The sequence below is a fragment of the Eriocheir sinensis genome, chromosome 28 (assembly GCF_024679095.1).
Source record: "Eriocheir sinensis breed Jianghai 21 chromosome 28, ASM2467909v1, whole genome shotgun sequence".
NCBI lineage: Eukaryota > Metazoa > Arthropoda > Malacostraca > Decapoda > Varunidae > Eriocheir > Eriocheir sinensis.
Window position 1 is genome coordinate 1,028,292 of NC_066536.1, and position 26,637 is coordinate 1,054,928.

Below are 26,637 nucleotides of genomic sequence, written 5' to 3' on the forward strand. Positions count from 1 at the left end.
GCCAACCGGCCTCTTGCAGACTATATATATATATATATATATATATATATATATATATATATATATATATATATATATATATATATATATATATATATATATATATATATATATATATATATAGTCAGATCCACAAACTATAAATACCGGTTTGTATGAATGAGATATGCCAATTTTATTTTTGAGAATATACTTTTCAAAAAATAATTATAATCACTTTTAAGGAAAACAATAAACACAAGTACATAGTCATTTTTGATACCATTATGACTGTATATTGGCCCAAAATGATGTAGATACTATAATATTCTTTATATTCTTAACTTCCTTATTATTGTTTAAAGTATTAAAAAAAGTGCATGGATAATAACTACTATTTCCTGTAACACTTCCTGGTAGGTGGAAGATAGATTTAGACCTGTAAAATATCAGATCCTTGCCATCACACCATAGACACCCTTACACAAAAAAGAGCAACACCAAGTAGGGGAGGTGCTCCCTCTAGTATATGCTAACTGTACATATATCCACCAACACAAAACACCTGAACACAAATAATTATTTCTTTGCTGTAATGCCGAAAAAGCAAAGAAATATAAAAATATTTTTTGCAACTACGGAAACTAGGAAACTATAAGAATTTCAATTATAATTTTTATATATAAACCCTTCTTAAAACTTTTAATTCTGGAACTTGATAATCCATGGGGGTTACCTGACTTATCAAACTGCTTATCATATTAAGTACTATACATCCATTATTTACAAAATCACATTTGTCATGGACATTCATTAAGTCATAATGTCTGGACTATATTATACACATTTCTCACTCGTCTGTCTGTCTGTCTGACTCTCTCTCTCTCTTCCCCCCCCCTGCAGACAGTAACCTACCTGCCTGATGCAGACAAGCCCACAAAATACACCTGGCTAAGGGGAAGGGGGTGCCTGTTTAGCTGGAAATTAGAGGAATGGCCTCCCATCTGGCTGGTCGTGGGTTCAATCCCCAAGATCGGCAATGTTTGTTTCTCCATTTCAGGATCTGGATCAATTTCTCGTGTGTTTTGTGACACGCAGAGGTCATGTGGATGATGAAAAAGTGGAATTTGGGGTATTATACACACACACACACACACACACACCCCTCTGATACTGCTCTGGTAGTTCAATCGGTTAGAGCGAAGCGCTGCAAGGCAAGGCCAAACAGGCGGCGGTTCATGCCCCGCTCAGGCCGGATTCTTTCCGTTGACTAGGAGTGGTTACTGTCCCCCCTTGAGCAAGGGGGATGGGGTGTGTGGGGTGTGAGGTCCTGGCAGTACCCAGAGATCGACAAAATGAGCACTTGCTCACGTCATGAGGGTACCTGCTGGCAAAAGCGAGTCCAACTCGTGATCAGGCCATGGTGAATTACACACACAGACATACATGCACACACTCATCTACCATCTCTATTCCTAGGATTCATTCTTATCTAAGTTTATCTTTTAAAGGGTGAGGGTCTTCGAAAATTCACTCCTGGTAGCTTTGGTGGAGGTCCAATTGGGTTTGTGTCACTTGGACGCACTGTTGGATCCATTCCCATTGTCTGGGCTGACAATTCCATTATTGGTCGCCCTCCAATAACTCTGGGCTGGCCTCTAGATGGTGGAGGGCCACTGGGAGGAGTCGTTGGAAGCAATGGGGAAGAGGAAGGCTGAGGGGGTGTAAGGGAAGGTTGAGGTGGAAGAAGAGGGGGTTGTGGAGGAGGCATGGGTGATTGAGATGTAGGAGGTGGAGGTTGTAATGCAGAAATATTTGGTTGTGTTGAAGAAAGAGGAGATTGGGATGAAGGTGCAGGTGGATGGGGAAGGAGAGGTGACTGGGATGGAGTAAAAGGAGAGGTGGATGGAGGTGGGGGCTGGAAGTTGGAGAAAGGTGGTGGAGGTGTATGAGAGGAAGACTCAGCTTCACTTGTTTGAGGGGGAGAGAGCAATGGAACAGCATCATTTGTGGTAAACATTGGAATAGGCTGACTAGGTTCAGATGCTGGGCTGGCTGGAATGGATGACACTGCCTTGTGCTGGTTCAGAGGGCTAGTAGATGGTGAACTCAAGGGTGAGCTTCCATCAGGAACATGGTGGGCACTGGCCAGTGGCTGGATCTTCTCTGCATCTGCCAGGACTCCTTGCGGACCATATAGCTCCTTCAGGATCAGCAACATTGTGTCCTCAGACTCCCTAAAAAAGTAAACAGTTATAAATCACAATGGATATCTATCATATAACTTAACCCTAAGCATTTAACAGAAATGTATGCTGACTTGGATATCCCTACCAAATCCTGCTTATATACATTAGTGCACATGGCATTTCCAGGCCACAGATGATTGTTAAATATTTATATAAACTACAAATGCACATATATCTAAATCATCATCATAAATCTGGGTGTCATCAGCATAGAAGTGCTCAGTAATGTTGTGTGCATGAAGCAGAGAAGATAATCTCCGGACAAAAGTTGGAGACAGTATCGGTGACAAAACCTTACTTTTTCCTATATTGACTTTTAACGTCTCTATATTTACATATCTCTTAAAAAAATGTAAAAGGGGACCCTCTTCCAACTTACTGAAACAAAGTAGGGAGATTTCATATAATAAACTTCCCAGTATTGCTCCCACTCCCTTGATAATAATCATGGCATATGGCTGATTGGTGATGTAAATCACCTACTTACCAGTAGGTAACATGTGCCTGCAGAGCAAAGATGTACTCATTGAAGCTCTCATATGGCTTCTCCTGCAACACATAGTCTATCCTCCGGCCAGAATTTAGATGACCCACTGTGATGGCTAGCTCACTGCTGCCTGTGCTGGGTGTCCCTTCTTCCTCTCCCAAGTACAACTGAGCTGCTAGTGCCTACCAGAGGGGAGACCAATTAGCAAAATAAGTAATCAATGAAAAGTGAAGCACATAACACTGAAGAACATGGATGGGAGCAAAAATGTCTATTGTCATTAAAATCAACTTGGGAGAATTCAAGGCATAGTTATCAAAAAGATCGATGGTAAATGAATAGTTGGCACTTGGTAACAAAGAAATATATTAACTGACTGTAATTCTATGTGACAATTTCATTTATTGTTACTTGCTCAATGAGTAACTTTCCACAGCTATGGCTGCTCCACTTGGAGTCAGGTGATCTGTCATTAAACTTAAGTGAAATGAAATCAAATTGCCATCAATAAGTTTTGTGTATGTGTGTGTGTGTGTGTGTGTGTATGACAAGTCAAGGCAGGACACAACCTGACTCAGGTCATGTTTTGACCAAAGCCCTGATCTGATTCTCCTTTCTGCCCCATCCTCCCTGCATCCTTCTCATTTCACCTTCTGTATGTGTGTGACGGGTATGGACCTGACCTGACCTGACTCCTTTCTGACCCTACCTCCCCACACCCTTCTCCTTTCTCATTGTTTTCATCCTCTCTATCTCACCTTTCACAAGAGGGGCTCATAACCAGAGTGAAGCTACACACCTCTCGAGTCGGGGGCTCGCGTGGTATTGAGGCCGCGCCGAGTTGAACCAAACACGACAGGGAGGAGGCAGCGGGAAGTTCAAACGCGGTTAACGTGTTAATAAGTCTTTCCCTCTCTTGCCATAGCTACAATGTTCGGAGAAAAACGTCCAGCGTGATACTACTTTTTAAGGTAGCGTGTGTGATGCCGATGGTAAGTAGACGTGACCCGTACATGGCAAGCAGCGCGAAACTTGAGGTGATAATGCGCGAAAGTTGGGATGGTAAGAACTTAGGACTAACCGCGAAGCTTGAGGATCGCGAAACTCGGATAGCGCGAAACTCAAGAGGGCACTGTACTTAGCTGTTGCTCAGGCTCTGATCGACTGGCAAATAGATTGTTGATCTCCGCCTCGTCTGTCCACATCTTTTTGTTTCTGTTGTCAGCGTGCATTTACCTAGTTCTATTTACCTAGTTGTAGTTTTACAGGGCCTGGGCTTACGCTCGTGTGGTCCCGTATCCGTATCTGTATTTGTCCAACTTTTCCTTAAAGCTCTGCACACTCTTTGCCGATACTACATCCTCACTTAGTCTGTTCCAAACCTCTATATTTCTTTGCGGGAAGCTGTGTGTGTGTGTGTGTGTGTGTGTGTGTGTGTGTGTGTGTGTGTGTGTATGTGTGTGTGTGTGTGTGTGTGTGTGTGTATGTGTGTGTGTGTGTGTGTGTATGTGTGTGTGTGCGTGTGCATGTGTGAAGGCGTTTGTGTTTCCTGGTCATCAAAGCTCACAGCTTTGAGGTGAGGCGGAAGGAGTAAGTGGGAGTTTCCTTGTCTGACCTCACCTCATCCACCTGTTGGTCAATGCTGGATTGGGAAGAGGTTCCACTGTATATCTGGTAAAGCCGATTCCATGTTCCCTGGATGGAATCAACAATCTTTTGTTTGAATTCAGAACCAACCCTTTCAATTGTCTCCTTCAATTCTGTAACAAAATAAAAACAATGTAAATGCTTCAGATAATGGATTTTGGTATAGCCTACTGAATAAAAACAGTAACAAGCATAAAAAGAAGCTACATAATACAAAAAAGTATGAATATCAGTTTCTAAAAGAAACAGTGACTGAAGAATGCATCCTTGAAATATTCATACAAATGAAAATTTATTTTGTTTTATAATTATTTCCTTACTATACCAGTGGTGGCTTGCTCATTAGGGCTGCAGAGCTGCAGCCCCACGAGACACTCAATATCACGTGTATGACTCCATCAACCTCATACTACAATGACATGAAACTAACAAATGTGTTGTAACAAAAAGTCCATGTAAGTTATTTTCAATACAAATATAAATTAATTTACATTCAAATTAGACAAAACAGAAGTTTTTCCAAAGTAACTACTAACATGCTGTATGATAGGATACAATCTATTGGCACTAAATCTTAGCTGCATCCAGTGTAGCCCAGTCACTCAGTCTTGAGTCAGTTCTGTTTGGCCTTGTTGATGTTAAGTGAGTGTGGTGGTATAATGAGCCATGCTTGCTAAGTTGCTTTGAATACTTTATATTTTCATTATCCCCTGACAAACAATGACAGTGGAAAGTAGAATATATATATATATATATATATATATATATATATATATATATATATATATATATATATATATATATATATATAGTGTAAGTTAACATATTCCTTTTAGTTATTATTATACCATTGTGTGAAGCTTGTAGTCCCTCCCTTTTATTTTTCCATGAACCACCACTGTACTATACTATAATTCTTTCAAATCTGTTCTTACCTAGGTGCATTCTTTTCCTTCCTTTATGATGTGGGATGAGAACTGGCCTCACATTTGTCAGAGTGGGGTCAATGAGAGTCTCAAGGCGGTATGCAACAGGATCAAATGGATGGAAGATGTTAAACACCCGCTTGCATGTGGGCAGCTCAAAGTCTGGGCCAATGGTGTCAATGCCTCGGACTGTCACAAACATTGCTGTTGGAGAGGTGGTGGAAGGTCAGGTAAATGTATGGATCATTACCATTATTAAAAAAAATCTTGAAACCTTCTCTGGCAATTAGTTTTCAAGTTCTGCCAATTAGATAACTTTCCATGGTTTGGGTCTGAATCCTAACTATTAGTAGCCTTGTGCCTCCCTCCACATATTTTCCAAACCTAAACATACACCTCTCACTTTCCTCATGACTTTTGTGATTGCCTTCCAAGACTGTTGATACAATACTAAGCATCTGTTGATCTTATACTAAACTATGTCAATTATTCAAGTCTGCTTATTGTTGAGAAATACAATAATAGTACCAGCCCTCACATATGCAAGTGAAACATGGGCCTGGAATGAAAGTCAGAAGTTTAGAGTGTAGGCAGTGGAAATGAGTTATTTGAGAAGTGCATGTGGTGTGAGTAGAATGGATGGAATGAGTAATGAAAGTGTGTATGAGCGTTTTGGAATGTGTCACGTGGGTGAAGGGAAGAAGTATGGAGTGGTGGAAGAAGTGAAGCGACAGACTTTAAAGTGGTTTGGCCACATGGAGTGAATGGAGGAGAGTGAGATGACCAGAAGGGTGTATATGAGTGAGATAGAGGGAGGGAATGTTAGAGGACAATCTCCAGTGAAATGGAGAGATAGGGTGCAGGAGTATGTTAGGGAGAGGGGTGAAAGATCCTTGAGAAACTTTGAGCAGGCAAGGAGGGAGTGTCTAGAACTCTAGATAGAGAAAGATGGAAACTCTTCTGCCGTGGCCATCCCCTGGTGGGAGCTCCTACGAGCAGGCGTCGATGAGATGATGATGATGCTGTAGTATAGACAAGAACAGGTCTATGAACATGATCATCTTACCAATTGGAGAACCCATGAGAAAGAAGGCTTCAGGCTTGAATGAGAGCCTGGGGTACACTACAGAAGGCTGTCCAGTGCCTGATGCTCCCATGAGATAGTCCACAGGTGAGGTCATTGAGTTGGCTCTGTTCTTGTCGCAAAATGAATGGTCATCCTGCAATAATCAAATATTACACATGATGGAGTTTAAAAACAAAGAGTCCCGTTGTTCTGTTTATCATAAGTGTAGACACCTTCTATCTGCCTAATGGAAATGGAAAGACAATTCTTTAAAATTCAAAACCTTTAATCTATCTCTGATTTTCCACCTGCTTCCTTGTTCACAAACTGAAATATAAAAAGAAACTCAATCTGCATTACAGGTAGTGAAAAAGAGAGATGGATGAAATCTTACCTTTGTAGATGATGCACTATTAGCTGAACTTTCCTCTGCATCAGCTTTTTGATGACTCAGGAGGTCGAAGAGAATTACGGAGCCTAAAGAGTGGCCTCCAAGAGAAACGGGCCCACTGAAGTCTGGGTTACGTTGGCAGTATAAGACATACAGTCTGTTTATCTCTGAGGCCACCGTGTCCATGATGTGCTGCAAGTATGGGATGAATCTGTCTTTATATCAAGCAGTTTTTATTGTCCTTAACATGACAGCATAAACACTCCCTCATATTAAATGCACTAAAGTCCATTCATATGAATTCTACCCATCTAAAAATCCCAATCATTCAAATTCTTGAAAACAGGTTATCATATTTCACTAAAAAATAACTTCTAATTCTTGAAGACATGAAATTATGATCTAGAAAAAAAAAAAAAAAAAAAAAAAGAAAAGGTCCAAATTCTAAAGTGCAGGAAACCATGAAAAAAGATACAAAAATACAGTTGGTTTTGATGAACACAGTATCACTATTGCAGATTTCCTCACTGGTACTCCTCAAAATATCCAAATTAAAAACCTAACATGGAAATTCGGGCACATTGTGTTTTATTACATGCAAGTGGCTAAGCTGCCTTCATATGCTGAGGTGCTCTGTCCCCACACATGATACAACACCCCTGTGGGGTCCCCATTTCCTTCAGCTGATTGATCAAAGATTTGTAAAATCATAAAACGCCAGGAAAGGTACTATGGAAGGGACATTTGAATGTATTAATTATGAATCATTGATGACAGTGAATAATTGACCATAGCATCATTTTATTCCTTAGTTTGTGATGCTACTACTAAAGTCGGTTTCATTCCGTCTGTTCACTCACAAGTGTGGGTTGGCAAACGTGCATTGACGTTTCATGATTAAGTAAAAATAAAGTCGTGAATAATATTGAATCAACAAATTTCTTCATATCTGGAGTTCTTACCTGGCAATATATTGGGCTGTTAAAAAGAAGAACATCAAGTATTGTGTCATTTGTAAATTCTCGGAGTTTGGGAATTGACCGGAGTGTAATAGGCTTTAGTTTTTCATCAATTCCTGTAGCATCTCCATGCAGTGCCTAGAAATAAAACAAATATTAAAATATACAAAATCCATACAAATAAGAGTCATTGTTACAACCAATAATACAGAATACTGACCCAATACTTGAAAAAAAAATAAATAAATAAATAAAAAATAAAATAAATAAATAAAGGGATGATAACTAGATTTCTTAATTAAAAGCACCATATTTGCCAGTGTAAATTACACACTTTTCCCCTAAAAATATGACTAAAAATTAGCATGCCTCTTGGATGCTAAATGTTGCACTACCTGTAGGTGTAATCTAGGCCTGTAGACTATGAAGTGAACAGATAAGATGATGTTGAAGGGCTGTGCCAGTCTAGTTGATTACAGTCGTCCCTCAAATAGTACGGGGGTTAGGGACCCAGGACCCCCGTACTACAGGTAACTTTCGATTTACGCGAGTTTGGTTTATGCGTTTTTTAAATAACGCGGGGTCCAAAATCCAAATAAATTATTAATTTACACGTTTTTTCATTTATACACGATATTTTATGGAGTGGCCACCAGATGTCTCATGCAACTGGACACACATGGTGCCGCGGCCACACAGCTGAGCTCAGTTCTTCCGGCACGCCACTTGAACAACAATACAGTACCCACGCTGCCACGCTACTCAACAATAGGGGTGGGGAGGTACCGGTACCAGCTATACGGTACGGTACCAGTACCAGACTGCTCAGTATCGGTACCAATACTAGCCAGTCGCTCATGGTGTCCCTCATTTCTTCCTCACACGAGTGAGGCTGAGACTGATTGCCTGAGTGGATATCTCGGTGATATGGATATTCTCTCTCTCCCTCTCCACTGAATGAAGTGAATATTTATTTTTCGATAGAAACCTACCTCTTGTTTGATTTACATTGGTTTTGATTTACGCGACCTCTTCAAGGACACAATACAATATTTGAAAATCCATATAAAATTAGTGCCTCACCTAGAAACACTCCCTGGGCTGTGTTTGAGAGAGGGAATTGGGACTCTCGGAAAGTCCTGAGTGCTCTCAAACGCGTGACACCACAGCACCAGTTGCCAACTCGGCACGTCCACTCTGCTCCTGGTTTTTAGAGGTGTGGGCTGCGTTTGAGAGAGCGAGTCGGGAGCTCTCGGGAGGCCATACCTCCCAGAACCCTCTATCAAACGCTTTTGTGTGCCTCTCAGTTAAAGTAAACTTAACCTCGTCCTTGCTATGGTAATGGCGTCTCCCACGCAGCAAAATGGAGTAAGCTGATCTACCTGACGATGGTTAAACATGCATCACAAGCTGTCCTGGCTGACGAGCTCCTTGCAACAGAAGATGAAAAGGAGTCTGCAGTGGTTATGGTGGCACAAAGAGGTGAAATGCAATGGAAGCACTTATATGTGTTTGTTTGGGCCGCCATATTTGCTGATGACATCATCACAGCACGGAGGCGCTCCACCTCTCAAAGCCGGAAGCAAGTAGATGTGCTGAGTTGGCAACTCGTGCTGTGGTGTCATGCGTTTGAGAGCACTTGGGACGTTCCGAGAGTCCCGATTCCCTCTCTCAAATGCAGCCGTAGCACGTGGAGCACCTTCGTGCTGTGATGACGTCATTGGCAAATATGGCAGCCCAAACAAACACATATAAGTATTTCCATTGCATTTCACCTCTCTGTGCCACCATAACCACTGCAGCTTCCTTTTCATCTTTTGTTGTAAGGAGTTTGTCAGCCAGGACAGTTAGTAATACATGTTAAACGTCGCCAGGAAGATCAGCATATGCCATTTTGGTGCAAGTGAGATGCCATTACCATAGGAATGACGAGGCTTAGTAAAAGGACGGCCTTTATCTCCACTCTTGCAGCACTCTTGGAGCACTGGCAGTTTCTACGGCAAGAATTTCTTTTACACTATGATAGATACAGCGAACACTGCTCTCATTCACGTGGTATGCTCTCCCTACCGCAACGTAACTCATCCCAAAACGTAACTTCTCCTAAATCTGAATTCTTCTGCAAGGTGAACACCTTTCTCGAATGCTTTGGCGTGCTTTCAGCAGGTGTTTTGGAAGAACAGTGTTGCCACTCATGGCATGACCACTTGGTGTGATGAGCGGGAAATTTAAAAATCCTAAAAAAAATTCTTCCATGACAATCCGTATAAATCCGAAACTGTACTATTGGAAACCGTACTATTTGAGGGACGACTGTATGTATATATATATATATATATATATATATATATATATATATATATATATATATATATATATATATATATACACACACACACACACACATTACAGTATGACGCTGGTTCACTATAGTCGGTTCCACGAGAACTGGCATACATTTTCCTTCAGGGGTGGACTCGCAGACTTGGTATCATTGCATGGGTGATGGTACTGCGCGCTCATTGGCCAATTCTTAACTTGTTCTGATGCGCATAAAATTGACTTTGTATTCCTACCAAAACCGTTTGTGAGTTGTAAGGTAACAGATTGCACCAATAAAGACTAATTATTGCATATCTTTATTGATAAGTATGTGCCTTTTGTACTATTATAAATTAATCTGAAACGACATTCATAACAAAACTAAGTCAGAACTGCATGTGTCATGCCCCGGGATTTTCTTTTTCCATTTCCTCTATTTTCTAACACGTCCTCTGCGTGTATCGAAACACACAAGAAATTAATCAAGATCAGGGTATTCGTCGGCTGCCTGGGATTGAACCCGCGACCAGCGTGACGGGAGAGCCACTCCTTACCGAGTCGGCCAAAGAGGTACCCCACTGGCTAAGTGGGTTATGGGAGGCTCGTTCATCAGGCATAGTCGCTGAACTACATGACTTTCCCCTCTATGTAGATTAATTTCTGTGTGTTGAGACCTTAGACAGTGACCACTATCGGTTCACTATTCCACAATGTCCTTATAGAGACATACTTCCAACTCTCCCATTTTCTATTACCCTGGAGAGCATGGGCCATCCTACCTGCTACCCCTTCAGGGAAACTCAACAGAACCGCAGGATAGGATGCCACCGCTATGCCACCACTGTCATGCCCCGGGATTTTCCTTTTCTATTTCCTCTATTTTCCAACACGTCCTCTGCGTGTATTGAAACACATGAGAAATTACTCAAGATCAGGGTATTGCCGGCTGCCTGGGATTGAACCCGCGACCAGCGTGATGGGAGAGCCACTCCTTACCGAGTCGGCCAAAGAGGTACCCCACTGGCTAAGTGGGTTATGGGAGGCTCGTTCATCAGGCATAGTCGCCGCACTACACATGTGAACGGACAATGTCCACCGACTGAAGTGACTGTTGATGCTAGACTTTTTACTGCTACAAAGTGCTAGGCTACAGTCTAATTAACTCATTTATTGTAAGTTTCCTTGGTATATTTTTAGGCCTGGCTTAGTAGGCTACTTACATAATGTGTAGTGATGCTACGGTGCTATAACGTAAACATCGGCCGAAGGCAAGAACCTTCTCATTTCCTTCATCGTCGTATCATTATTCCTGAAATATGTTTCTTTTATTTGTGGGTGATAAACCAATAAATAGCCATAAGGAAGACCGATTATAAGAATAACTACATTTATATACCAAAAGTGTTGATTTTAAGAAGTAACAGAGCGAGAGATAGTAGGCTATGTCATGGCAAACTAAATTGCCGCAGCTTAAATTTAGTAAACAACAGCCAATGAGCGGCGCGGAGACTGTCGCTCAAGCAATGGCGCCAAGTCCGCGAGTCCACCCCTGAAGGGAAATCTATGCCAGTTCTCGTGGAACCGACTATAGTATATGGTAGACAAGCACTACAAGTAATGAAAGAATAATAATAATAATAATAATAATAATAATAATAATAATAATAATAATAATAATAATAATAAAAAAAAAAACCCATCTTGGTAAAATTGGTAAAGGTCAGGATATCATTATTTTTTTTCTCAAAATATAGCAATTGAAAATGGTATGCATCTTTGACACTGGCAAATACAGTTGTTTTTATCTCTCAATGATATTTTCATGTGCTGCCCTCCTTCTGGAAGTGTACTGATAAGAATTTTGGCAGAGGGAAATTCAAGATGCAGTGTTCTGTAGTAGTTTGAACCTGCAAGATAGGCATGTTACCTCCCAGGTTACAAATATTAACCATAGTTATCAAAGCCTTATTTTGCAGTAAAGTGATGTCACAGTTCATTGACTATCATCTATCATCAATGATGTGTCAAAAAGTGATATAATAAGAAAGAAGTCCACCCGTAATTGCTTCTACCTGATCAGAATTTGAACTTGGGACTACTCAGTAGTGGGTAGTGTATTCTGACTACACAGCAGTGCCAAAATAAGTTAACTAAATGATTAATCATATATGAAATAAGCTGCATTGAATTTTGATACAAGAATTTGTCTGACATGATGGGAAGCCTGAATCATACCTCTCACCTTGCTAATTTTGTATCAACGTGATTATAATTTATGACACTTTAATTATAATTATCAATGGTGATAATAAAATTATAACTGGGAGTATGCCTTGCTATACACTATATTTAATGTGTACCTATTTTGTATGAAAGAATTCATTCACTTCACAAATGGCAACCAGGAAAATGGGTATTAGGATTGGAACCAAAGCAAGCTCTTGGTAATTTAAGCTGACAGTTCTTGGTTAGTAAGATTTGAACAGCTCTGTATCATTAGTTGAGGGACCAAAATAAATTACAAAAGCAAACAGCTCAAAGCCCAAGCCTCTCCTGGCCATAGTGAATATGTGCATAAATCATTGCAAGTGAGGGTTTTGTTACCTAAAGGAAGCCACTGAAGTCTTTATGCAAACGGAACTTGATCTTGGGACATAAAGCAATAATGACTGATTGAATAATAACTTAACATTATATACTGTAGATTTTGAGGAAGATGTAGAATCATTATAATGGAAGCAATATTTAGTGACATGTAGTAGTGAGAGAGGCACTGTCCTGTACAATCCCTTCACCCTCTTTATATGCTTGGATTGACCAAATATGACCTACTATTGCACAATCATTAGAATCACCAATACCTTTAAGTATGTACACATATCATTAGTTATTGTTCAGCTGCAATATTATGCTGGCTCAACCCAAAGGCATATAAAACAAAAAACAAAAAAAAAGCTGAACTGCAGAATCGTTTCACCTTGCGCTGCTGTATGCCTGCATTCTGCCTGTTGCCATCTGGACTGAAGATAAGCTGGATACAAAATTAATATCTTAAGTAATCTCACTTAGCTTCCATTGCTGTAACATTATGGAAACCCTATTATTTTTGTGACTATTCACATAATTTCCTTACACAAATAAGAATCCCTGAATCAGACAAACTTAAAAAAGACAAGAGACTTGTCTTTCTACTATTCAGTAACTTCCAAGTTTCAAGTTGCTCCTTCAAGCAAACTTATAGTAGCTATCAGACCATACAAATCTGCCAGACCTAGGAGACAGTTCTATACATTCTTCTTAATTCTAATTTTAGAATCCAATTATATTCATCTGTGGAACACAGTAAGATCCTACCTTAGATCTACTAAAAAATGAATGAATGAGGATTACTTTGTAAAGTGTATGAGAACAGGATTAAGGGAGAAAGTGTCAAGGAGAGACCATCAATGAAATTAATCAACAGGTAAGGTAAAGTTGAGAGCATATGCTAAAGCAGCATGTAGTCATGGTGCTGATCTCCATCTCAATGGCCCTTAAGCCTGTGGTGGGTGAGAGCCCATTATCCCGGGATACAGGGCAAGTGCAACATCCAGGTTACCACAGTTATTCTCCCACAGATTACCCTAGGTATCCATTTATTGACCAATCTGGAATGGAAGATGAACAGCTGGGTGAGCTGTGCACTGACTGCCCAGGCTGGGATTTGAACCCAGGCCTGCAGATTCGTAGCTAGGAAAGTTAACCACTTCACCATGAACAGTTCTGCTGTGGCTATACCTTTGGAGGAAAGTTCCCATGAGGGGCCAGGATATCAGAATTATAGATATATAGATAGATAATCAGCAGTGGTGAAATCTGCTCTAGCAAAAACTTGGTGGAAGCCAGACTGTATTTGTATTTTGTTGATATAGAGTAAGTTGGTCTTCTGCAAGGCTAAGACATGCTTATTTGAAAAATAAAATAATGCCCTCAGAGAGTAGGGGTCATGAATGCATTTTGCAAACTAATACAGTAGGCATTCCAATTTGTGTACTAGGAATGAATACTTAAGGGCAAAATGTGATACGGGCAGCATCACACTGACTGACTGACATTTTTTGTAGCTTAGAGGCATAATACAGTGGTGGTTGCAGGTGGCACTTTAGCAGTGTTCTTATGATACATGAGTAAAGGTGACAAAGACATGACTCTCCCTTCCACTCATGCTGTACTGACAGAATATTCGCAAAGGTCTGCATGTTGATGTCATGACTCCTGTATCACAAAGGGTCAGCTGCCGCCAAAGCACGCACACATGCATGAATGCACGTATGCACACACACACACATGCTTGTCTTCTTTCTCTTCTTCTTTTTATGCCTTCCTTTTTTTTGGCTTTTTATTATTTTATTATTAGTGTTGCATTTTCTCTTCCTCTTCATTCTAGTAATTTTTTTCTATGATTATGGCTTTTTTTCTTTTCCTTCTTCATTCCTTTCTTTCACTTTCTAATTCCTTTCTTTTTGTTCTCTTCCATTCTTTCTTTCCTTATCTTTTTTACTTCCTTTCTTTTCTTCCCTTCTTATGCTTTCTTTCCTATCTTTGTCTCTTTCTACATGGATTTGAGCCATTCTTTGCCTTTGCCCTAAGTATTATGGAATTGACTCATGTATTTGATGTTTTTTTAATCTAATGTTTTGGTCCTTGCATACTAGGTGTAATGTGCAATAGGAGCACATGTCCTTGGGGTGCCTACAATACTACTGTACTGTAATTTTCCTGGTTTGAGAATTCCACTGAGAAAGAAAATGCTATGGTGTCCAAATTTCTTATGCAAGAATTAACCAGCATCATTCTTTTATCCCATTTGTTCATAAACCCTTCATTTGTATATCCTCCTTTCTATGACTCCAAAGCTTTGGGCAATTTAGTATGAAATACAGATAATTAGGGTCTCACTTATGTAACAAAAAAATGATGCATATGTAAGTCAAACTGGTCCCAATTACATTCTATAACTGAACTAGTTAATAATGCAAGGCACTCTGGTCTACTTCATAAGATTGAAATTGATGGGTAATACAAAAGTCCCTCTGGTCTCAGACACATAAATTAAATTGTCTAGCATCACTCTGGTCAGTTATGTGACTGAAGCTGGTATTAAAAAGCAATAAGCTGAATGAAACAATATTTTCATGGTTAACCAAAGATGATTAGAAAATAACCAGACTAGAGTTGTCAAATAAATGTACCTAACTATCTGACAACTTTCCTAAAGAAGTTTTAAACTATTCAACAAAATTCACTAACCTGCACAAAGCTCTACACCTTAAGTTCTTACCTTATGCCATGAAACAGGAAGAATTTCCACTCTTCCTATCTTTCCCATATCCTTTGACTGTTTGAAATGAGTTGCTAGTAAATTCTGTCCCAGTTTTCGAAAATCATCAACTAAAAAGAAGAAGAAAAAAAAAAGACATTAGATGAATTTATTTACTTATACTAATACTTTTCTTTAAGGAAACAATAACTTTCAACTTCTGATATGCATAGTCTATGTAGTATGAAATTAACAAATTAATCCTTGCAGAAAGAATGTATAAGCCCATGACCACCTTTACGTTAAAAATGGTAATTTTCTATAATGATGTCACCACAGAACGTGGTAGTGAGAATAGTTATAATGGTGAAAGGATCATAAACTGTAAGAATAGAACACACAATGGAAGACAAGAACACAAATATTGAAGTACAGAGGCTCCAGACTGATAAATGTAATGCTAAAATGGAAAATAAAACAAAAATGCAGCAAAAGAGATCCAAGAAAAGTATGAAGCAAATGAAGATAGCTTTGACCTAATTAGGACATAGATTTTGAAGGATCTGATCAAGTCATTGGAGGTCCAGAGGTACTGGTGGCAGCAGTAATTGCGATGTTGATGAGGTTTCAGGCCCTGCTCTGCTGCCAGCGCAGCGCTCCGCAGGGCCGTCAACAATATAATGATGTTAGCCTCAAAAAATAATCCTCGATGAACATCTTCATAACATCGAGTGAATGAGTGAGTCTTGAGTGCGTTCTTGAAGATTACTGATGTCATTTCAATAAACTTGGCATTATCATTGTCACAAACCCATGTTTCGGTTCATGCTAAAATATCAAGATCTTTTAGAAAATCACAAATATCCAATGTTTTATTTATTATTTATCAGATATTTTCTTTTGTAGTATCACAAATATCCAACGTTTATTTCCAACTCACTATACATTTACCAGACACATTGTATCTTCGAGTCTCAAACACTGATAGCCATGATCGGTTATGTTACGAATTCTCTTAATTTCAGTCTGAAATACAACACAACACTGGTCATTCACTGAGTGATTAATTTCAGGCTTCTTGTACCTCATACAATTTATGCATTTCTTTTCAGCTGTGGTGCAATCCCTTGATTAATGATCCCAGCACATTTGTAACATTGCGGGGCCTCTCCATTGTTTTTGGCAGTACAGTTGGCCGACCGTATCTTTGCCAATGATAACATATAATTGCACGGTATCTGTCTCTCACTGTATATTCCCCATTCTAGTTTTATCTTGTCATGATTTTTATAAATCAGCTCTCTTACAGTTGGGTCGCACCTCGAAATGTAGTGCATCATACCGCCAGCTGCAGGCTTACTAAAAATCAGCTCAATTATATTCTCAACACCCAGAATTGTGTGTAAGAATTCATTGCGGTCTAAGATGGTCTCCTTTATTTTTTCCTTGGTCTTCTCTTTATGCACATTACATATCTTTGGTCTCACTTTTCAAACACTCTTGGTATGAATTTGCTTGAAACTCCAAATTTTGAGCAGCCTCAGCCCTTGAGTCTTCTTTGTGAAAGTTCATGACAATATTGCATCTATTTGTAAATTTCGAATCAGTTATTTGAATACCATTTAATGCCTGGGATACTTCATCCTTCATATCCGTTGCCTTCTCTTCCCGGGTAGAAGCTTTCACAAGTAGGAGATTGCTGATCAGGATGGGAGGGGAGGAATAGTAGCTTTCCCTTATCAGCCTTGGATACCACCTATAGGCACACCACACACTTTAGCACTAATTCTAAGATTTGTTGCATGTATCATTACTGAGCAACCAATTATGAACTCTTTTTCCAGAGGGGAAAAAAAAAAAACATATGAAAGGGAGGAAAGATAAGTGACATTGGTTTGTCCTTCCACATCAATTGTGGCACTCTGAAGTGAAGTAAGTGACATGGCGGTCAATATTGAGATATCACTTGCCTCACATCGACCAACTAATCAGACGTTCTCAGGCAAGTTTTCAGACACACACGCACACACACACACAAAAAAGATGGGATTAGGGTCATTTTTTCCAAAGAAATGCTTAGCAAAAGTGCAGACACAGAGACTCCAGGTGGTAGTGATGCGAAGTCTATGAGAGGGGTGATGAACCAATCAGTCCACAGTAGCTCAAAGTTGCATGACTCTTCCAGCCAATTAGCAGGCACAGCGGTCCTCACCCTCTCTCTCTCTCTGCAAGGCATGGTTTACTCTCTCCAATATTCTCTCCCTACAGTGGTTGTGAGCTGAAGTAAAAAAACAAAAAAAACAAAAGAACATCACTGACAAACTTATGCTCTGGGGTTGATTCAAGGCAAAGGCATCCATGAAACAACAATGATCAAAATTAATGCAGTCCCTATTCTCTTGTTTTCCTCTGTGTGCTGCTTGCCTCGCTTCAGCTCTGATTTTGATTAGCGACCCGGATAAACGATGATAACGCAACTTTAATCGCAGTTTTCTCGTTTTCTTGTGCGTGTCACTTGCTGCACTTCAGCAGGGAGTGCCACAATTATGACTCTATTGGATCATTCCTTTTAGTTCAGTGTTTCTGAGTTTATTAATGTTATTTTGGAACCAATTAGTTGCCACAGTGGAGGGCTTACTGTATGTAAATAGGCAAACACAGAGAACATTATATTGTTAGAGGGTGATAAAACAGGAAATTATGGAGTCATCCCTTTTACATTCCTTACTAAGTAGGGAAATTGACTAAGGGTAAAAAAAAAAAAAAAAAAAAAAAAAAAAAAACAAGGTTCCAAGTATAAAAAAAAGAAAAAAGAAAAGAAAAAAGTAATATGCATTATAGAACTTTACATTAAATAGAGATGATGTGGTAGTAAAAAGCAAAGCTGTCATAAAATACAGGAACAGGACTCGCTCCACGACTCACCACACTGCTCCACGGCCCTAAAGCGAAGGTCGCACACAGAGCCAATGCCATGCACCAAAAACAGCAGGTGGTCAACTAGCTCACACTCCCCATCTTCTATCTCGAAGTCCTCTGTTCCACGGCGCACTGTGAGTGGTGCCTGTGAACCCTAGTAGTGACAAGCAACAGTTAGTAGTGGATGCAGTTAACATTCTATTGACTAAATGACTGAACTGTAAACTGTCCTGAAGTTCTTGATAACTTAAGTGACAGGATATTAAACTAGTCTTACTCAATTTATGATATGATGCAATATGCTACTTGAGGCCTGGAGCCGTAGTTCTTGACTGGGTGATTATCTTTGACTTTTGTTACTTTGGGGATTTTCTTGACTCCAAACTGTAACAACGTGAGTAACAAGAGTAGTGATCAAGATGAGTGTCAATGCTGCAGCTGCTGCTACTGGTGATAATCAACATCATTATGGTGAGGATAATGAAGAATTGGAATATGTACCACAAAAATGTGAAGATAAACTAAAGTGAAAATACAAGCAGGTCTCAAAGATAATAGTCACTTTATATATTTAAGAGCCCACAAAAAACATCAGAATGAATGTGATAAGTCACTCACATTAACAGACACAGCAGTGGGGAACTCTCCTTCTAGTCCAATGCCAACGTAATGGATGATGGCTCTGGGAGAGTGAATCATTACCTTGTCACCATCAGGAAGTGTCACCTGTCTGTGCCACTGTCCACTTGTTACACAGACATGGTACTCCTCCTGAGGCACCATAAAGGATATTTCATTAGCAACAAATGTGTGTTGTGTTTGTCATATTGAAAAATGTGACAGTATTTCAACAGGGAAAACAAATGTGTGAATAAGGTATCAATGAGAGCTGTACTACAAACAATACCAATGGATGCAATACACTATATATGATACACCCCTTTCCCCCTGAACACATAATTAGCTCACCAGAAATCATTAAATGAAAAGAAGAGGAAGAAGAAAATGAAAAAGAAGGAGAAGCAGAAGAAGAAGAAGAAGTTCTTGAAGAAAAAACATGGTTTGAAATCTGCACTGATTTAATATGAAACACCTACATACTGATATCTAAAACACTATGTTATAGTGCTGGTTCCACCTTTGAAATGGTCCATTCTCTGGCATTTTAGCTGTTGAAATGTACTGCTGCCTAATGAAAATATTCAGAATCCAATCCACTAATATTTCATGTGCTTATGCATTATACTCACTGAACTTTTTCAACTAATTTGTTAAAGCATAGCTTGAGTTTTGAGAAGGAACTAGTCAAGTCTGCATATTATCAGAATCTTTGCCCACTTTATAGCAACATAGTCTCTGTCTTGGTGTTTCAACACATTTAGAATTCCCACAGCATCCCACCACAGTAGTTTTGGCCTTAGCCAGGATGTGTTTCCTACTTCTAGCAGTGCTGCCAGATCCTCAGTGTAGGGCTGTGGGTGTTGGTCTAGGGCACTCTTTCTGAACCAGCTGCACCGGCGAACAGGTGGAGGCTCTTTCTCCTCCCAGTACACAGCTTTTCGTATCCGCTCCTGGATGTAAACATCATGCCGTCCACCCTCAGTTGCCACAGGTTCTAAACTCCCTGTAAATTTTATTTGGCCAATTTTATATACTTATCTAAACCACAAATACAAAACTATATCTACAAAAACATTATTGCCATTACAAGGTTCACTACTAAAACAAGCAGGACTGAAAATGCTCAAGAAACACTAAAACCCCTAAGACAGGAAGAAAGCTTGCCTAAAAAGGGTTGCACTAGACATTCCAGCACCATCCCCTATGATTAAAGCAGAAATGATGATGTTGTAGCATGCCTCAGTCCTCAAAGGTTTGCAGGCCTTTTTTGGTTTTACTGATATGGAGGTCTAAATGAATGAAGAGGAATGTGTTTTTTTAATGGCAAATAATTGAGTACACAAATAACACTGAGCAAAGAAGTAGCTCTCAAAAAACTTGCAAGATACATGAAGGACTGGGTGTCATTGGCTGATAGATTATGTGAAAGGTGGTGAAGTGTACCTAAGATGTATAGTATTCTTGTGTGACAGAAACAGGGAAATGAAAATTTTCCTAAATTCATTGAAATCTTGAAATTCCATAACCACACAGCTCAAAGACCATAGAACAGTGGAGGGTTCACTTACCCTGCATGAAGGCTTCCTCCAGTTTGAAGGAGTCATTGAATGTGAAGGGTTTCCACCCCTGAAGCTCAGAAGAGTAGAACCAGTGGTGCAGCACTGGGTGGTATATCTCACCCCCATTACTTGCCTGCACATAAATGGGAGTTCAAAATAGCATTCAAAGTGAATTTTAATACCCAGCCACTCAAGGACTTAAGTTTCATTTTTTTTTTCTCTATTTACTTAACATACAAAGCCAGTCAGTATAACAGTTACATTGTTGTAAGATCAACTTCCTAAGCTAAAATCACCTTGTATATTCTACAATTAAGAATTGCCAATATCTGAATTTAATTGAAATGTTCATCCATTTGCAAAAAATATCATTCTCAGTGGCATAACATACCTATTAATATCAACCACTAACAGCCATCTCAAGTTGCCATCCAGTGAATTTCATATTTAGACAGTATGAAGCACAAGGGTGTCACGTTTTGGAAGGGTAAAAAATTGACTTCTTGTGTTTGTTTCTGTCCCCTCCTTTTCTTTTCTTTTTCTCTTTACTGTCACTGTCTTATTTTCATATCCATGTCTGCTCATTGAGAGAGCTCTGTTTGTGTGTATACCAATTGTTTATTTTCCTATGATGCCCCTTCATAGATCTCAATAATGATAAAAATCATAGAACTGTACCAACAATAATAATTAATGATAATGATAATAATAATAATAATAATAATAATAATAATAATAATAATAAAAAATAATGGTAATAATAATAATAATAAACCAAGCAGTCCAATCTTGAACACTAATTTGGATTACAAGCAATACAAGCATTTTATAATGAATACAAGCAGTCAAGGTAAAAAAATGCCTCACCATGTTTTCAAAGGAGGGAGGCAGGACCGAGGTGCTGTGGGCGGGAGGGAAGTTGTCATCTTGGGGAGAGGCAGGGGGTGTGGTGAAGAGTATCGTCTGTGCAGAGGCTGTAGGGGAGCTGCAGGTGCTGCTGCTGGGGGGTGCAAAGCTGGGCAGGGGCTGGGGCTCACTCAAGAACACATCTTCTACCAAGGAAGGTTTGCAGGGTCAGAGGGCTTACTCGCACCCCAGCTTATCAGTCTAGCTCCTAACTGATGGCTTAGCCTAAAAAAAAAATCTACAGAAAGCTGTAAATGAGAATACTGATTGATACACCACAGCTATCTATCTACTGTATCAATCAACTGTCACTTTTTGTGGAGCTTCCATTTTATTATTATATGAACTTTTATGTACCATACTACTCATAACCATTGTAAAGTTAATAGTACATCATTAGTATAAAAAAACAAAAAAACAATAGATGCAAGAATTCAATGCTTGGCAATGGATCAATGGGGATTTCTGAGGCAAGGAAACTGCTGTGGAGGATTTCATATGAGACACAAGACATCAGACATAGAGAGATGGAATTACTGAGAGCTGTTGGTTGCATATAACATAGTAAAGACATTATGATGCACTGCAAAATAAAGATCTGTTCTTTGTCTGAATTATCCAACATTCCATTTTTACTTGCAGTTATCAGTGATTGTGTCATGCCCCGTGAGTTTATTTTCTCTTTTTCTATTTTCCTACACGTCCTCTGTGTGTATCGAAACACACGAGGAATTAATCAAGATCAGGGTATTCACCGGCTGCCGGGGATTGAACCCGCGACCAGCGTGACGGGAGAGCCACTCCCTATCGAGTCGGCCAAAGAGGTACCCCACTGGCTAAGTGGGTTATGAGAGGCTCGTTCATCAGGCATAGTCGCCGCACTACACGACTTTCCCCTCTCATTCATTCATTCATTTCATTGACGCCTGCTCCTAGGAGCTCCCACCAGGGGATGGCCACGGCAGAAGAGCTTCCAACTTTCTCTATCCAGACACTCCCTCCTTGCCTGCTCATAGTTTCTTAAAGATCTTTCCCCCCTCTCCCTAACGTACTCTTGCACCCTATCCCTCCATTTCACTGGAGGTCGTCCTCTAGCATTCCCTTCCTCTATCTCACTCACATACACCCTTCTGGTCATCTTACTCTCCTCCATTCGCTCCATGTGGCCAAACCACTTTAAAGTCTTTCCCCTCTATGTAGATTAATTTCTGTGTGTTGAGACCTTTAGACTGTGACCAATTTTGGTGCACTATTTCACAATGTCCCCAAGAGACATACCTCCAACACTTCCCATTTTCTATTACCCTCGGAGCATGGGCCATCCTACCTGTTACCCCTTCGGGGAAACTCAACAGAACTGAAGGAGAGGATGCCCACTGCTATGCCACCATTGTCATGCCCCGCGAGTTTATTTTCTCTTTTTCTATTTTCCTACACGTCCTCTGCATGTATCGAAACACACGAGAACTGAATCAAGATCAGGGTATTTACCGGCTGCCTGGGATTGAACCCACAACCAGCGTGACGGGAGAGCCACTCCCTACCGAGTCGGCCAAAGAGGTACCCCACTGGCTAAGTGGGTTATGAGAGACTCGTTCATCAGGCATAGTCGCTGCACTATAATTGTACAATCATTCTACCCTGTTGGTATCTTCCCACCTCTGATTTTCCCATAGGTATACAGTAATATCTCGGTTTATGAGTGCCTTACTTAACCCTAGATTACTATCGTTGTCCGGAATCCCGGCATGGGGGGTTAATTAGCGTTGTGGAAGGAAGTCTGTTTGACCTACAGTGCTCTACGGCCATGACATCTCAGTTGGTATTCTGCCCTTGGTGTGTGAGGTACGTTTGTGTTTTTCCTGTGCTTTCTTCCTGAACTGTTCCCAATTGTCTGAAAATTTGGACAAGGATGGAAAATATGACATATCTGTGCGGCTAAGGGCTACCGTGGCTGGAGCATTTCAGGGGACATGTAAACGCCACGTGTGACACAACTCATCACTATCAGGCAACACAGTGATGGCAGTGGAGCCTTGGTTAGAGGCAGGTTTTTTTAAATAATTTTCACACATTTTCTTATCTTTTTTTTCGTAATGTTGTTATAGTGTAATATGTTAAATTTATAGGTCTTATAATTAGGAATGTCTTCTAGTTTAAGTAAAAATTTTGTAATTGAACTTTGTACCATTCCTATATGTGTTTTTATGACCGCAAAGTTTCTCCGGAATTCTGGACAACGATAGTAACCACGTTATTCCAGCAACGATAGTAATCTAGGGTTAACGAGTGTTTTGATTTGAGGAAAAAAAAATCACTAAAAATGCCTTGGTTTATGAGTGTTGACTTTGTGTATGAGCATCCTGTTTGTACAAGTTGAAGATGCAAGTGTGGATTCCCTTTGTTCACGGCAGGGTTGGAAAAAATCAAGACTTTTTTCTTAAAAAAAAAAAAAAAAAAAGATTTAAATTGTATTTTCTTTATTTAAATTTATTTTTTTATTTAAATGATTTTTTTGCATTACTCTTTGTTTATTTCCACTGATTATTTGTTTCAGTTTAATGAGGCCATTTTCTTGTATTAAACTTGGCCAATGTTAAATGAAACCATATTTTAATATATGTTCCTCCAAATGGAAACACACTCTCTAAGAGACGCTTCTACAAAGAGGGAAGAGATTGACTGATAATCCTGCCGAAGAGCACTCAGAGTGGAAAACAATGGGAATGGGGTCTCAGTTTGTATTATACACTCGCAGAGGTAGCACTCGTGTGCTCATGTCCACTTAAGTTTGTGCTTTAGTGTGCGATCTTTGTGCTTTCAGCACTACAGTGTGTGTTTGATTTGGTTTACGAGTAATATTCCAAAACGAATTAAGCTCATAAACCAAGGTATGACTGTATATTTGTACTCATGGTAGTCACACAACTGAAATATCTAGGGATACAATATTAGTCTTTGTTAAGTTCTGCACAGAAATTCAGCATTGAAGTTGCTAATTTGACTTTTAAAAATCTGATCTGGGACATGCGTTGATGCAAAATGCTTGAACAGGTTTGGCATTATTACGAACTGTAAGAAAGGGGCTACCCACTAGTTAAGATAAATACACTGTAGGTAACAAATGCAATGAATGACAGATAACTATGATATGATATGAGAGGAATAGAAGAGCAGTTTATTTGTAATAGATAATACACATATTTACCGGTTGTGCCAGGAGCCTGCAGATCCACATGGTCATAGGAAGACACAGGGAGGGTAGGTCCTGGCTCTGTAAGTTAGGGAATCACTGATGCTCTTGCATTGCTAGGGTAAGAATTTAAATAAATTCAATTAAATATCTATGGTATGATAACTACACCTATCCTAATTTTGATTCAACTATTTTAGTGGTTTCAATAACCAAAAACATCTGAGAAGTTCATCCCAGCCTACAAAAATATCTAATAATGCATTAGTTCCTCCACTTCTATTTTTTCTTAATCTTTATATACCGTGAATGGTCACATGTATCTGGATGAGGCATAGACAGCCAGGAAACATGAAAATGTATTTCAGCTTAAGCTCTAAATACATGAGATGGGAAGCCTACTAATTTTGAGATGCTGACTGATTATTTCTGGGCAAATTATGCTTTTTTATCATGGAGATAGTTTTATTTTCTGAAAATCACTAAATGATTGACTTTTCGATGCCTGAGGTGTACCTGCCACTGCCCTGATCCCACCTGTGATCACCAGCCTGCATACTGGACCCACCCCAGCCGCCACCCTGCCCCGTCCCGTGCTGCGTATTTCCAATGGACCACACTGCATGCCTAATATATTTAAACTAACCTTATCTAACTTAACCTACCTAACGGATAGGGCTTCGCCCCCCTCGACCTCCCTTCTATTTTTGCCAAGTCATTTTATACTGTACTGCATTCAAGGACCAAAGAAGAATCCATAATGTAAATATTAATTTTGCAGGAGGTGGCTACCCCTTCTTCAATTAGCCCATGAGACTTCACAGCGGGCAAATACTACCTCTTTGGTGATTTGAGACTGGGAGAGAAAAGCTTAATGGCAAGGAGCCTCTGATAGTACACAAGCTGCATGGAGGTAGATTTTGCCTGGAGTTTCATGATCTAGTATCCCCTGCTGATGAACAGGTTCCCATTCCTGTCTAGAGTATTACTGTATAAAGATGCATATGGAAGAGGAAAATAAGAGATTTTTGGTCAGGAAGCCAAAAAGCATATGCAAAAAGTTCAACCAAAAGACAATCCCTATATTCAACCTTAGGTCAGTGAGACCCATCGTGCCTGCCGTGAGGGCGGCGCCACACAGCCCGGGGCGCGGCGCCCAGCACTGGGGCAGCAGGAGGGCCACCCGTCCCATACCGCACCCTGGCGAGCTGCAGCATCCCTGGCACCACTTTACTCACGTGCCGCTGAGGCCGAGGGACTGCCGTCAGTGCCGTGCCGTGCGGGGGGCAGCAGCAGGGCAGGCTGCAAGCCGAGGGGGGCGGGGTCGGGCTCCCTGCAGACGGAGTTCAGCAGCGGGTTGACAGGAGCAGCCATCACAGGGTGGGGGCGGGGAGACACTGGTGAGTGGTGATGGCCCGGCAGGCTGACTGGCTGAGGAGAGCGAGAGGGGACTTTCACAGTTATGCATCACTAACTTTTTTGTACCATACAAATTTTTCACTTATGATGTACTCTGAACAGCTGAAACAACTAATGCATATGTTCAATATGTTTTTAGACTGGGTGGAAAACATCGTCCGTAACTCGAGCGAGATGGTCCATGGTCCCGAGTGGTGACATCATCTGTTGTTGTTCGCTCATGGGGATAAATGATGATAAGAAATATCATTGTTTTTATTCATTATTATTGAAATATGATTCAAGTCTGTATTCTAGTATCAAGAATAGAGCACGCTCCAGAATAATGAACACGCCGCGCCCAAGCTGACTGGTAGGCCTACCCAGCCAGCAAAAAATGTGGGCCCCAGGTGGGCAACATATGGGAAAATGTGGGCAAAAATATGGGTTCCCAGTTGGGCAATCTTAATTGGTGGGCCCCGGATAGGCAAATATGGGCCCCACATATGCCCATACGGATCCCAGATGGGGGATGCAACAGGGTATCTGTGTGGGGCCGAAGTGGGCCCCATGTGGTAACCATATGGGCATGCATGGGCAACATTCCCATAGATGCACAGGATGATAGTTCCTGCTGCCCACAGATCCATTGTTGGAGCTCAAATGACATCCCTATGTACATCAGTTTATTACCTTTTGTTGGAAGTAATTTCTTG

The 26,637-nt window shown here is 40.2% G+C and overlaps 1 protein-coding gene across 5 annotated transcripts; it reads right to left on the minus strand.

Moving 5' to 3' along the window:
• Positions 1 to 244: 244 nt before the first annotated feature.
• LOC127004356 (phospholipase DDHD2-like) lies at positions 245 to 26,140 on the minus strand. 5 transcript variants are annotated; one of them, XM_050871951.1, is made up of 17 exons: positions 26,108 to 26,140; positions 25,762 to 25,954; positions 24,539 to 24,604; positions 21,292 to 21,476; positions 20,434 to 20,557; positions 19,684 to 19,868; positions 18,863 to 19,015; positions 18,251 to 18,398; positions 15,347 to 15,456; positions 13,004 to 13,057; positions 7,708 to 7,842; positions 6,749 to 6,937; positions 6,355 to 6,508; positions 5,298 to 5,492; positions 4,336 to 4,475; positions 2,716 to 2,897; positions 245 to 2,216 (listed from the first exon to the last, which is right to left on the minus strand). In XM_050871951.1, exons 1-17 carry the CDS (start codon positions 26,123 to 26,125, stop codon positions 1,478 to 1,480), a joined length of 2,970 nt encoding a protein of 989 aa, XP_050727908.1. In that variant the 5' UTR covers positions 26,126 to 26,140; the 3' UTR covers positions 245 to 1,477. The 5 variants fall into 5 exon arrangements, with proteins under 5 accessions (XP_050727908.1, XP_050727910.1, XP_050727907.1 ...); XM_050871953.1 differs by lacking the exon at positions 26,108 to 26,140 and having other exon boundaries at positions 25,762 to 26,018; XM_050871950.1 differs by lacking the exon at positions 26,108 to 26,140 and having other exon boundaries at positions 21,292 to 21,473; positions 25,762 to 25,950.
• Between the last annotated feature and the right edge of the window lie 497 nt (positions 26,141 to 26,637).

Coding starts and splice junctions, on each gene's coding strand:
- LOC127004356 (XM_050871951.1), bottom strand. Junction 24,605..25,761: donor TCCCTCGGCCTCAGCGGCAC/GTGAGTAAAGTG, acceptor CCTAACTTACAG/AGCCAGGACCTACCCTCCCT. Junction 5,493..6,354: donor TCTCATGGGTTCTCCAATTG/GTAAGATGATCA, acceptor CCTCTCCAACAG/CAATGTTTGTGACAGTCCGA.